The sequence below is a fragment of the Glycine max genome, chromosome 2 (assembly GCF_000004515.6).
Source record: "Glycine max cultivar Williams 82 chromosome 2, Glycine_max_v4.0, whole genome shotgun sequence".
NCBI lineage: Eukaryota > Viridiplantae > Streptophyta > Magnoliopsida > Fabales > Fabaceae > Glycine > Glycine max.
In genome coordinates this window covers 33,829,050-33,843,731 of record NC_016089.4, presented here as the reverse complement: position 1 = coordinate 33,843,731, position 14,682 = coordinate 33,829,050, and the positions used below count along the sequence as shown (strand labels likewise).

Sequence of the window (14,682 nt, the reverse complement as noted above, 5' to 3'; positions counted from 1 at the left end):
TTCTACATCGGTTACGACGCGTGGTAGTAACACAGTGTCATTGAATACCGATATCGGTTGGAGGACCGTCTTTGAAGGACGACCTTTCTACATCGGTTGCGTAGCTCAACCGATGTAGAATGTGAACTTTCTACTTCGATTCTAAGGTTGAAACCGATGTTGATGGTAGGGTTTCTACATCGGTTATCAGTCAACCGATGTAGAATGGGTAATAATGGCAAGGTTTCTACATCGGTTATAAGTCAACCGATGTAGAATTTGAAGGATTTCTACATCGTTTATTATTGAACCGATGTAGAATGGATAGGAATGGCAAGGTTTCTACATCAGTTATAAGTCAACCGATGTAGAATAATGAATTTTTTATTATTATTTTTGCAAAATTTATAATTTTCCCTTCAAATATTGATGCGATGTTAAAGTGCATGACTGTGGTTTACTAAATGTAAAAATACACATATTTGAGCCAGTAATAGAAAAATCACAAACTGTGTAAGACTAATGTGAAAAATCAAGAACACCAAGAAACAATTTTATCATAATTAAATACTAAAAGAATCCACTAGTGACAAAGCCAAAGAATGTATAGGACACTAAAGTTATTATTTTTAGTATTTTGCTTCTACTATATTCAACAAGTTAAAAAAGAAACATATTGATATACCTTTTAAACGCCGCCGTTACATACAGGCAAACTAATAAAAGAATTACACTCGTAATAGCATGGAGTATATTAATTCAATGGGTTAGAGCCCTGCAAAAAAATAAAAAACCAAAATTAAACACGTTAATGTTTTAACAGCATTTTAATAGAGTTCATAAAAATATTGTAAGATAAGGGCAGGACCTCTGTTATGTAAAAGCAAAAATCCTATAAGTAAAACTTGTGCGGCATATTGGACACTCAGAACAAGCAAGTGAACAAGATTTACACACTGCAAGATCAAACAAGAGGCTATAAATTCTAATATATTTTAATTTTTAACTTGTATATTTTATTTAATTATTATTATAATTTAAATAACTTGACTATTAACATAGTTAATTTACACACTACAAGCGTGCTCACACACGGGCAGGTTTAGAAAATATTATGAATGTAAAAATTCACGATTAAATATTATGAGGTTTTTTTCTATATTTTTAATAATTCACAACATGATTGCGTAATTTTTGGCACAAAAATTCACGATTAAATAGTGATACTGTAAAGTAGCAGCAAATTTAAGTGGTTCATGATTTCTTTCACTTTAACTTGCGGACCACCCATGATAACTACCATACCTAAAGGCTACACGGTTAGCAATACCCACTTGATTTTAATCTTATATTAAATCAAATTTTTTAAGAGAAAAATAAAATACTAAAATAAATTATTTTTCAGAAGTTAAAACTACAGTGTTTTATATACTTTCATTTTTTTTTATAAAATTTCACATTTAATTTTTCTAACTTAAATATATAAATTAGTTCTAACTTATGAAAAAAATTTAGAAAAAATAGGCTATTATAACTTTTTTTTACTGTAAAAAACTTGTTTTTTTAAGAATATTATAACTACTTGATTCAATAAGCCTAATTATTTGTGTATAAAAAAAACTGAGCAAAGCTATGAGTAGTGACAAATAAATCCATTATAAATAACTATTTTTTTATCCTGTAACTATAAATAAATATAAGCATAGATTGCATAATCTCAAATAAATATAAAATGAATAACACAAAAAAAAAACTATTAAATTTGGATAGCAACCCACTAGAATCACTGACTCCTACTCCACTCTTTCTCTCCTCTAACTGCATTATAATATTTTTTATAAAAATTTGTTATATAAGTAATACAAATCTTATATATTTAGTCAATACACGACATGTTAGCGTGAACTAGCTTTACTTTTATTCACAGGCTGTGTCTTATCTTGGTCTGTAAAAATCATTTATTTAATATTTTTAGAGAGAGAAAATAATGAGTGTTGAAGCATAACTCATCAAGCACAACCAAATTTTGAAAACATGTACATGAACCTTCTGAACCTAGGTAGGCAAGACAACTGCAAGGATGAGAAAACTTACTGAGTTACCTCCTCTAGCTTTTGCTTCTTTAGATGCCTCTAATTGCTCCACTAGCTTTACAGAGTTAATACTTCAAAACAGAGTGTACTACTGAAAAAGACAAAAAACACACTTGCTTCAAAGTTATATTCAATCAAACAAAAAAGGATAACAAGTTGCTTGCTGGTAAAGGATAGCGGCAATTGCCACCTCCACACAAGACTAATTCAGATGCAAGAACCAAAAAATATCTTCACTACAATTTTGTCCAGGCTCGGGTTTTCACTACAAGTTATATGTTAAAAAATTACTTGGATTAAATAAGTAGGGCCTTTTTAGTAGTATCTGTTAAGAGAAGTATAAAAACTTAAGTATACTGTTGGTAAAAAAAAAAGAAGCTAAAGTATACTTATTACATGGCATATGATTAAAAGGAATCCATTTCCCCATGTGACCTGCATGTTTTTTTACTACTTAGTATCAGCTATATATAATTGAAACGGGGTATACTAAACTTTTAATTTTATATGCATCAAGTATACAATATTAATTTTCAGTTAATCCAATGAGAGATTTGGTAAGAAATTTATATATTTTTCTTTATAAAAAAAGTAGTAGAAAGATACACTTGGAGTTGTAATACTAACGAGCAGACGCAAATGACATGTTGGAGTTTCCAGCAAAGTCTCACTTGAAAAATTACTGCACTAGCCTACGACATACAGTTTTATGTAGTTACAATTATACTCAACTAGTTCATGAGACATTAGCGGGCTCATAAAAATATATTAAATGATACTATATGTATATTAATTTATGCCAACCATAGGGTATATTGTTCTAACCTTAATTTTGCTATGAAAAAACTCAGGAGCAAGTAGATTCCTTGGGAATGCCCACTGCAGTCCATTAGACCTAATGATGCCATTCCCCAGCAAAGGCTTCAATGTTTTGGTTAGATACGATGGCCGGCCTAGGTGCAAGGACTTGTGCATGCCTATCCATTTTACTAATTCGGGTGTCTCCACATATAGATGCTCATTGGTTCCAGTGGAGTACTAAACTTCAAAAATGCCTTGGGCTTTTCTATATATGCTTTCTCTGCACTGTTCTCTCTTCAAAGCTTAGGCCTGTCTGTGTTGATTACCTCAGAACTAAGCAAGCATGTACCAGTGTTGATTACCTCATGTCAATATATACTTAGAAAGAGTAAGAGAAACAGATATAAGAGATAAAGGTTAAAATGTGATAAGTCTCCAAGGGGGGCAAATCCATATTTTTTTAAGGGGGGCAAATCCATATAAGAGAAACACTTTATTTTTAAGTAGTAAGACGGGAACAAGCAAAGCGTACCTTTCCAATGGGATTCATTTTAAGCAATTCAGGAGTTCTATTAGAGGCACCAATGACTCCAACAATGGTAAGCCTTAAATACTCAAATAATTTTATTGACTAAACAATCATTTCCAAATATTGTTCTTCTCCTCCATCTTCCATCATGAAAATCAATATGTTCTTGCAAGTGGACTCCATTCTTAGCAGTACTATTTGGTGCATCTTCATCTTCATCAGAACCAGTCCCAGGCTGATATTTATCCAAAGCTTCTATTTTGTCATTCTGTTCAACATTCTTAGCATTACTACTCATTAAATTGTGCCATGTTCATCACCTGGATACATTTACAAGGCAGATTGGGTAGAGGAAGAAAATTCAGTGAGAAGAAACAGGTAGAAAAAAGTAAAGAATATAAGAAATAGAGTGAAACTAAAAGGTTGTATGATTGAAGAGAAACACATAAGTAAATTCAAATTCCCAAACACATGTTGACATTGGGATAAATAAGCCAAACAGGCTGAAAGGCATCTGCGAGGCAAAGATTAAAAAAAAAAGAATTACCCGCTCAGAAGTTCAGCATAGAAATTAATAGATTATTAAATCTGCTATAAATAATTCAAATTGTACACATATCTAGTATAACATTTTACAAATTTTAAAATTGATCTTTTTTTAGTGTTGAACTTAAAAATAGAAAGAAAAAAAAACTAATATCTAGTGGTAAACTCTCGAGCATTGCATAATAATTTCATTACAAAATCCTTAGAATAATCTGCTGAAGCAAACATTAAGCAGTGAAGCATGTGAATTATGAATAACATGGATTTTTATAAAGCTTCTTCAAATATTAAGCGTTAATTTTGTTGCAATATCACCTAGTACCGAATCAGCCAAATATTATCCTGGAATTGTTTCCTCCATCACTTCCACTTTCAAGTCTGATCCACTAAGAATGCCATGAGCATCCGGAACCATTGCTCTACCATCTTGTAGAAGACTAGACCATGAACAGCTAAGTGCTTGCTGAGCATGGACAAAAAATGGGTGTAGAAGCTTTTCCAGCCAAATCTCCCACACATCCAAAGGACAATTTTTAACCAAAGGAATCAAAGTGGAATGAGCAAGCTATCTTAGATACAGAATTTAGTAAAAAATAGGTGTAGAAGCTTTTCCAGCCAAAAGGATTTAGTAAAAAATTGAAATGTGCATAAAGAACAATAAAGATGTCATAGATACAAAATTATCTTTTTACAAGGAACTTTATTTTGTCTTTTCTAGAGATTTGGTGCAAAAACAATATTGAAGGGGAAGACCAATCATATTTGGACAGCAGATAATAAATTATAAATGAAAAATAGAAATAAGATATGCACACTTACCCACTGTCTCTGATGCCTTTAAACCAATTTCGAATATCTGATTCATTGGGTTCAGTGTATCCTTCTTTATTCATGTCAATCTTAGATCCATCTGTGACACCTTTTGGTAATTTAGAGTTCCCTTCTCCAAGAAGACTGAACCTCTCAACATCACCCATGACCATTGCAGCTCTGACCTCACCAGGTAAAGCTTGACTTACAGATGGAGACCAAAGGGAATGTATACAGCGAAGTAGCTGGAAAATAAGAACATGCTACACTTATTAATACAAAGTACTTAGAGAGCAAGATTACAAGCACAATGATCCTTTTGTTGAAAATACTACAGGAAACATAACATGGCCAGTCTCTTAATGCCAGTATACATACTTTCAAGAGAGGAGTCACCATCCATGATATGCGAGAGGCCATTGGATTTAAAGGGATTGAATTTGGTGTTGAGCTGTTTTCTGAATTCCAATTGGCTTTCTTCAATCCACTCCTCTTAAGTGCCCTCTCAAAGAATGTCACTGTATGAAAAATTGACCACATAACAGGCACATCTGAGCACAACTGAACCAAACCGTGTGGACCTGACAAATACTTATCCTGCCACTCCAATTGTGTCCACTGAACGCTTAAAGGTTCTAGTAACCACCTTAAAACATCTTGTTGTTGTTGGATCCTGAGCCATTTATAGCAATAACAAGAAAAGGTTACTTACAAATATCAACAGAGTATTAAACAAAAATTAACAGAATTATCTCTTTTGTTTGATCCTTACCCAGCAGAAGAAGACATAACAAGAAATGCTTCGCCTAAAAGATTATGCTCTCCCTGAAGCAAACGACCCTCCCTTTGCAAACATCCCATTGTATCAGCAATACCCTACATATAAAATTGATAAATTAAATAAACACTATCTCCTTCCAAACTACTTTCTAGGCAGTGGGGCAAATTTTCTCTAGAGCATATAATGAAGTGTCCAATACACATAACAAATTCCAAGTTTGTTGGTTTACCTTAAAATACTTTTCATCTATCAAAGGGGTAGAAAATTAATTCAAAGAAGCAAAATGCTTAAGATGCAAAAAAGAAATTGATATGCATCATAAAACAATTGAAGACATATCTCTACAAACATGACTCAGATCAACCACTTATTCTATAACAAGAAGATTCAGGAAGCCAAATAAAATTGAATAGACTAATTTTAACCAACTAGATACAATAGGTTGTCAGTCAGGAAGCCAAATAAAATTGAAATTTTTTTATAAGCAAAGTAATTTATGGATATAAGAATGCTTGCAATGAGAACAAGAGATGCCCAAAACAATACTCAATACAAAAAATGATGCTGCATAATATAAAGCTCAACAACAAGCTAGCCTAAAACAGAACTTCAAGTATATGGAATACCTACATGTGGAAGTTCCCAATCATCAATATCATCATCAGCAGCATCCTTTTTCTTCTTTTCAAAATCATGTTTATTCTGTGCCCAAGCTCTTGATTGTGGCTTCCTAACATGACATCAATCAGAAAAATTAAATAAAACTAAATAAATATGGGAAATATAAACTTGGCTGCATGATTGAAAAAGAAAGGAAGAAAAAAATATCTTAGGTCCGAACCCTCTTCCCGCAGAAACAATAATATCAAACTAATTTGTCAATAAAAAAATATAAATTCGTTTTTTATTTTGATAGGGAAAGGAAAGTAAAACAACCTCTTTCAGTTCCTTCTAGAAGCTTCACGGGCCTTCCTCTTGATCTTGTCGTCTTTGTTCTCAGAGAACCTTCTGCGTTTGCACTCCTGAAACACACCGACTTTGAGGACCTCCTTCTTAAAGGGGTTGATGATTCTGTCCTCGGGCTCGTCCTCGCCCACCACGATCTGCACATTGGAGTGAAGAATGTTGGAAAGGGAGAGTGCGAGGTATAATATACTCTTAACTGGGGAATCATTATCGATTCCAATTGCACGTGCAGATGCAGATGCTAATGCTGATGTTGTCACGGCAACCGCTCAAGACCGCTACCTCCCTGTCTCCTTCAACCAGGCCATCAGCGCAACGATGCCGTTCTTCACCGCGATTTTAGCGTTTTTGATCGCATGCAAGAAGGAGACTGGGGTGGTGTTCGGTATCGTTGTGGCGGGCAACAGTGAAGCGGAGAAGACATCACCACCTCTCTCTCTCTCTCTGGCGCGATGGAGACGACGAAGGCCTTGGTAGGGATGTTAGGGTTGCTGCTGGCTGCATTTGCAAATAAATAAAACCAAAATAAATAAAATAATTAAAGATTAAATCAAAGGCGGTTTTTTTTTTAAACCGTAGTAGGTAAGTAGACTAACAAGGACGATCTTTATAAAACCGTCTTCGTAACGTTGTTTAGAATAAATACTATTTTTTTATTAATCTCGTATATTATTATTTAATTTTTTATAAATCTATATAAATTAATTTTTAAGATTTTAAACTTTTTGCATAATATATGAAATTCAAAGAAGTAGAGATATAAAAATAACATATTTTATTAAACAATAGTTGTTTCTATATATATAATTTCTTTCTTAATTTAAAACATGTTATCTTTAATTTTATTTTATCTAATAAAAAATCAAATTTAGTTCAATGTGCAATTTTATCATTATTTAATACAAAGTATATTTACATTTATATATAATATACGTTTAATTTTTTTGCAGGTGCAGATATTTTTCTCAAAATTTTAATTAGGTCTCTCTTTTTTCTTCTTCTTTTAATTAGGTCCAGATATATTTACATTTATATCATAGTTCTACTTTGACTTCATTCAGATTTGTTAATTAATAATTGTGTCTATCTTCAGTATTGTTTTTTTATCTTTACCTTGTCTGATTAAACATGCCCCTAGTGGACAGTTATGTTTGGATGGAAATGTTTGGAGGGGAACAGAGAAAAGTTATAATTTTTCATTTTCAAATAAAGAGAATAATAAAATGTTCATAAAAATAAATAAGAATTGGTTGGAAGGTTACATATAATCTCTTATTTTATTATCATGTTATAAAATTCTGAAATGACATTTTCTATCTATAGTCAGACCATCCATTTTGTTTAGTCTTGTCTATAGCTAAGCTAATTGACTATCATATACAATTTTTTTTTTTGGAATAGCTTTTACGGAATAAGCTTGTATCTACTGCACAAAAAAGCATGCAGAGAAATGTTAAATTGAGCCAGTTATACCAAAATATGAAAGAAGCATATGATGAAATTCAGACTCCATTGGTTCCCCAAATGCCAACTACATTTTCAAAGGTGTCCATAATTCAAGAGCTGGATGCAACGGCATACGAGGAAGCACCTGCTATCGCTTTCAACATGTCCTTTGAAGTAAGTAGTTTGAACCATACTAGTTTAACTTTAACCAATATTAGATTGAGAACACACTCTCTTATTGGTTAACATTTATAGCAAACTACAACAGGAGTGGGAAATTTTTTTTTATTTCCATTATATTTCAACCAATAGTAGAGTGTTAAGAAGTGTATTACTAACATTTCTTATATCAGATTAGTATAAAAATGAGGAAGCATACAGTGTTTTTGCCTTATTTAAGTGAGGTAATTTTATTAAGCCTCAAAATCAAGCTTATTACTTAGTTTACATTCGATAAGAGCTTATTGAATAAGTTGCAAACAACACCTTTGAATACTTGGATCACATTTCTGGCAAAGCTCATGTTCACTGTTTAATGCCAATAAATTTGCATCCCCTTGAGTGAAATATGCACATTTAACTACTAAAAACATAGAGAAATAGTTGTGAAACGCTACTTCCTTCCCAAACCCAAAGGCAAATTCACGCTTTTCCCAAAAATTGTCCCCATTTCCTCTCTCTTCTAATCATAACCTCCAAAGCTGCATGCATCCTTGTGGATCCCACTCACTCTTCCATATCTTAGGACAATAGCCTAACTGCTGCAATAGCAATACTAAGTCCTTTTACTGGGTTTTAAGAAATTTACGTCAAAATTATGGTTGAGAGTTGGGGCAACAATGTGAAAGTACTTTTCAGAGTTTTATTAATGATTGTAGTTGATATGTGGGTCAATATTTTGTTTTGTTTCTTAAAACATTTGATCGATATAGTCTCCCATGAGAGTTTAAGATGATATGCTTTGTACTTCTCCCTAGTTGGTTGGACTAATTGATGCAACTCTACCCCCAAGGGCATTGGATAGAAGATTCCAAAAAGATTGGGCCGAAGATGCAAGAGAAGGCCCTAGGATTTTCATGAGCCTTATGGTAGATTTCGGGTCCATGAGCTAAGTATGAACCCACTTATCTTTGTGCATATTAGATTAAGGTTTCATTAATTTTGGTCCTTATATTTAGAGCTCCATAATGTAGGTAGGGTACCCTAGAAATATATAATTTTTCAGCCTTTGTATTTTAGGGCACCTAGACTAGTTTTTGTATTAGGGTTAATTTTGTAATTTCACATGCACTATATTTGATGTGTGTGGTTGGAAATAAATTTAATTGAATTGGTAGAAGCCCAATCCAATACTCAAAGTTCAACTTCTCTCCCTTTTTTCTTCCTTTAATTTCATGATCCCCCCCTCTCTTTCTCTCCCTCTTTCTTTTCCTCTATTGAAACATCTTCTCCAAGCTTCTTATCCAACGCTCATCTTGGTGGTGAAGTTCTTTCTTCCATGGCTTATTCCCTAGTGGATGACGCATTCTCTCACCTCTTCTCCTTTGTCTTCCACTGCATCTCCATGGTAAAAAAATCACCATTAAAGGACCTCATTGAAGTTCAAAGATTTAGCCTCCATAGAAGCCCCACAAGCAAGGTTCCATCACTAATTGTGATTTAAGTGTACTACTACTACATTTCTCTTGTTTTATTGTTTTTGTTGTTAATAAGGGCTTTCACATAATCATACAAGTCTGACATGTGAATGATCAGGAAAAGAATTTAAAAAACTAGGAGCTAAAAAAATTACAAATAATAAAACGACACCAAAAATAATTTTAAAAAAAAAGTATTTTAAGACGGTTGTGAGAAAATTTGTCTTAGAAAGTAAGATATACTAAGACGGTTGTTGGGAAAACCATATTAGTATGTCAATGGTAGACATGAGAATCTACGTTGATTATGTACATGACCGTCTTAGAATATGATATACACTAAGACAATTATAAAAAATCGTTATAACCATCTTAGTATGTCAATAGTGGACGTAAGAATCTATGACGGTTACAGAGAAAACCGTTTTAATATGTTTCACTTTTTAAGACGGTTATGAGCAAAATCATTGTAGATTTCCATGTCCATCATTGGCCTACTAAGAATATGATATATACTAAAACGATTTTCCACCCAAAATAACCTTTGATAAACGACATATTCTAAGATGGTTATTGGAATAATCGTCTTAGAAACCTCACTATACAAAGACGGTTCTAAAATCGTCGTTGAAAATATTTAACCATTTTATGACATTGTGTTTTACGACGATTTAAAATCGTCATAAAATATCCTATAGAACCGACTTAAAAAGCTACATTTGTAGTAGTGGCAATTTGATTCATTTTTATTTTGTTACTTTATTTACTTTGGTTTATTCTTTTTGTTTCTCTTGTCTATGAAATTGTTTTTAAATATGTGTCAACGATGGAGACTAATCATAACCATAATACTCAAGCTTTGGAAATCAGAAGTAGAGAGCCCCACAAAGACAAGGTGGTCCGAAACAATGAAAGTGTCTTTCGAAATTGGCCTTTAATGCCATATATCATTGTTTATTGCCTTTTTTTCACTTCATGACAATGCTTATTAAGAGGTATTATTCCTACTTAAAGATGTTGCTATATATTTAAAGGTCGTTTATTTTGAGAAAATATTTTGTTTTTATTTTTATTTTTCTTGTTAATTATGAATTTTTCACTTTTTTAATTTATTTTTATTTGCAAAGATCTTTACAAAAAATAGAGAATATAAAAAAATTTTATAGTGTTTACAGGATAAATTAATCTTTAAAACAGGGAATAGATTTAATGTGAAAATCAAAATAGAAAATAAAAACAAAAAAATATTTTTCAAAGTAAATATTTCATAACTTTCTCTCTTTCTTTTTGCTAAACGTCCAAATATGCTTCCATATTATCTTATCCTACAAGGATTAAGAGTGTTTGGTACTTCTTTTGTATTATTCCATTTACGCTTTAGGTTGGGGACTTATATATTGACAATCTTATATTACAAGAATTATATAATTTTGTTAGTTTACATAAATCTTGGCCTTATTTCATCTATGCAGGAGTTGAAACGTTAGGCATAGGCACAAAGCGCACAAGATTTAATTGTTATTTCAAGTACTTCTTGGATTCAATTTTTAAATTCTTCACCTTTTTGTTACTAAGGTTTAAATGGTTCATTGCAGTGTCACAAAGCAAAAACTTTGGTCCCTGAATCTAGTAGTCAGCCGACACAAACTGGAGAAGCAGTGGTTGGTATCAAGGTTTGTTCTTCATTCCCATTTTTTGAAATGATGACCAAAAGTTTCTATATTGTTTGTGTTGTTTTCTTAGTGAATTTACGTTGAAGTGGGTCTTCATTCATCGGAAAGATATATTTCTATTGTATTTTAAATATACTTTTGGTTATACTTATAATCTCCATTTATTTTTATAAGTAGTATTTTTAGTAATATTTTTAATATGGTGAATCTGAATAAACATTCTATAAGATATGTGATATCTAAGCTGAAATAAAGATAACAAAGAAAACAGTGGTATGATTTAATATGCCTAGCAAATGCAACTTGTGATACATGATATTGTAGTATGTTTTTGTTTAATAGTTTTATTATTATTATTTTAACATTTACAAAATTTGTGATGTGAAATGAATGATTATAAGAATATATGAAATTAGAATAACACTGTATTATACTTAAATTTATTGTTTTAATTTTTTTTAAAAGACATTTTAAGATGGTCTCTCAAAATACTCAATTTTTAAAATTTTTTTTATTAAAAAAGATATTATAAGACGGTTCTGTGAAAAATCATCTTAGAATGTCTAATTTCTAAGACGGTTTTTGAAGAAACAATCATAGAATCATCAATTTTTTTTTAAAAAAATACATTTTAAGATGATTTTTCCATTTTAGAAAGTAAATTTTCTAAAATGGTTTTTGGGTAAGCCATTTAAATTTTTTTAATTTTTTTAATTTTTTTCAAAAAAAATTCTAAGACGGATTTTGGACAAAATCCTCTTAAAAATTGTATCATTCTAAGACACTTTGAAAATGATCATGAAAAGTCTTAACTTTTTATGATGATGACTTTAACGACGATTAAAAGCCGTCATAAAAAGTCCCTCAGAATTGTCGTAAAAAACACTTTTTTTAGTAATGTAAAAAAACTAACCTCACTATTCCAACAATAAGTAATCCTACTTCATTCTCTCACCATTATTATTATTATTATTATTATTATTATTATTATTATTATTATTATTATTATTATTATTATTATTATTATTATTATGCACACCACCACCGCACTACACACAAAACAAACTAAATAATTTCCACTTATCACTTAGTGTTTGTAAAAGAATAGTATATCTATATGGTAGACAGTACCGTACTAATCAATAAAATTTCAGAGACGAAAGAGTCCTGATCGTGTGAATCAAATGCAAAGGAGCATCAATCAACGCTCACGGGCATAGAGGAGAAGAGGCTCAAGTTTGATTCAAGAGTGACAACCACAAAGTTGGAGTTGCTATCGCGTGCTCTTAGACCCACTCGCCATGAGCTTCATTCCTAAAACCTAAATCCACCATTGTCGAACTACTAACTTAGCACATTCTCAAACTACTTCATCCTAGGAGATCTTGATGAGGTTGGGGTTGGAGGCCAAGCTGGCATCCATGAAGGAGAGGGAGGAGGAGGTTTTGTGGTGGCGGTCAAAGCAGGTTTAGATCTGGGAGGGGCGGGTTTGGGTCTTGGTGGAGTTACAATGGTGCACTGGCAGAGAGGAGGATGGCAACGACAAGAAGGAGGATGACCACGAAGAAGCTGTTAATAGTAGCAATTGAACGAGTAGGGGTTGAGGGTTGAGTGAGAGAGTGACTGAGTGAGCAGAAGAATGAGGTTCTAAAAAATTGATGTTGTATTTTGAGGTTAACATCAGTTTTTATTACAATTGATGTAAATCTTTAAATACAATATCAGTTTTTAAAAAATTGATGTTAACTATCTTTATTTATTTATGAGTATGTCAGTGTTTTTTTTTTATATCGATTTTAATAAAATCGATGTTAAAATGATGATGTTAAAAACACCTTTTTTCTAATAGTAGTGGGGGATTGTTGTAATTTTGTGTTTTTCAAAACATCTATGTATTGTTTATTGACCTAGAGTATTTTCCAATGACATTTTTGTCATACATTTTTACTATTTTAATTAGTCATAAATTGGTTTTAATATCTCATTTAAACATAATAATTACTCATTATTTTAATTAATTACTTTTATTACACAGTATGATTATGTGACCATTTTCTAACTATAAATGGAATGCTCTCCATATTGGTTTTATATCCTTAAAAAAAACACAATCTCAATTATTCTTTATTTAAATTTTTAGTTCTTATATTTTCTAATAACTCGATTAATTCAGAATGAATATGTGAAATTTTGAGAGATTTATACTTTAAGCGGATAAATCCTTAGAGACAATGTCTCTAATACAAGTCTCGGACTATGGTGTGGAATCCTATGAGTAAGAAATTAGGTTGAGATTCATGTTCAACAAAATTTATGTGATCGTGAGTTCGAAATTTGTGATTTAACCTGCCTATAACAACATAACGTATAAGCAATTATTGGACACTTCAAGAGTTACGCGCATCTGTGTGTCCAATACGTGTTAAAAACAAGTTATATTATTACTTTGAGATTAAGGAAAACAACTGCTCCTTAAATTATATGCCAAAACGTATTAATTAACTTGGACTGTGTACTTTTAGTTTTCTCTTTCATTTCGTCACTTCTTTTGTTCTGTTACTCTTTTCCATTTTTGCTTATGTATATTCACAATGCAACTTCCTTTACAATACAGAATGTTGTACTGTTGCCTCTCTTAAATCAACCTCATAATGCAATTTAGTTATGTTAGAACTTAGAAAAAGAATTTATTTATATAATTGATTTATATTTTAATTATATTATATATGTATATAAATAAAGATAAATGTGTTAAAAAGAAATATTATAAAGTGTTATAAAATATAATATATAAATAATCCGTTAGAAAATCGTTACCCTCTATGATAACTACAGTTACGTTAGAAAATAATATACACCGAGTAAAGTTTCGTACAGCATTCATTCGTTCATCACATCACCGCTTATTTCTCGTGAAGCCAAACACTTTCAAGTTTCTCTCTCTCTGCATACGAGACAGAATAAACCACCAGCACCGGGTCCGTAAATCCTGTACTAAAGCCAACGTTGTGTGTACTATGCTTTAGTTTCCTCTTCAAATCGTCACTTCTTCGCTTCTATTGCTTTCTTCACCTCTGCTACAAAACATGCATATTTCGTGTTCATAATATAACCACCTTTTGTTTGTTTCACGCTTCTTGTTTTGCCATTCCTTCGAGTGTGCGTTTGACTTTTTACCCCAAAAGCGTTTCAGGCACATTGTGTCACATGCACTTGAGGTCATCTCAAAAGGGTGCTTCTTTATCCCTGAAAATGTTGATCGGTGATGTGGCGTTACTCAGTTATATGGTGAAAGCTTTCAAAATCAAAGGTTTTCCCTTGAAGCACTGAATCTTCATTTGAGGGTGTGTTGCAAACAGTACCTTTCTTGGTTCCGTAAACTTCATTCTTCCTAGAAGAGCTTTTGATAGTGTGTTCTGTG

At 31.9% G+C, this 14,682-nt stretch overlaps 1 protein-coding gene across 1 annotated transcript; it reads right to left on the bottom strand.

Annotated features, from left to right (window-relative positions):
* Nucleotides 1–519: 519 nt before the first annotated feature.
* On the bottom strand, nucleotides 520–5,628 carry LOC102661011 (protein HASTY 1). The gene is made up of 6 exons (XM_006575186.4): nucleotides 5,531–5,628; nucleotides 5,137–5,431; nucleotides 4,768–5,003; nucleotides 2,898–3,722; nucleotides 2,074–2,163; nucleotides 520–754 (listed from the first exon to the last, which is right to left on the bottom strand). Exons 1-4 carry the CDS (start codon nucleotides 5,617–5,619, stop codon nucleotides 3,719–3,721), a joined length of 624 nt encoding a protein of 207 aa, XP_006575249.1. The 5' UTR covers nucleotides 5,620–5,628; the 3' UTR covers nucleotides 520–754; nucleotides 2,074–2,163; nucleotides 2,898–3,718.
* Nucleotides 5,629–14,682: the final 9,054 nt, after the last annotated feature.

What these genes read in the sequence shown, in the direction of transcription:
- LOC102661011 (XM_006575186.4), bottom strand. Translation starts at nt 5,619, where the DNA reads ATGGGATGTTTGCAAAGGGAGGGTCGTTTGCTTCAGGGAGAGCATAAT. An exon ending in GTTATGTCTTCTTCTGCTGG is followed by an intron (nt 5,432 to 5,530) that starts GTAAGGATCAAA and finishes TAAATGGCTCAG; the next exon opens with GATCCAACAACAACAAGATG. An exon ending in TGGTGACTCCTCTCTTGAAA is followed by an intron (nt 5,004 to 5,136) that starts GTATGTATACTG and finishes CTTATTTTCCAG; the next exon opens with CTACTTCGCTGTATACATTC.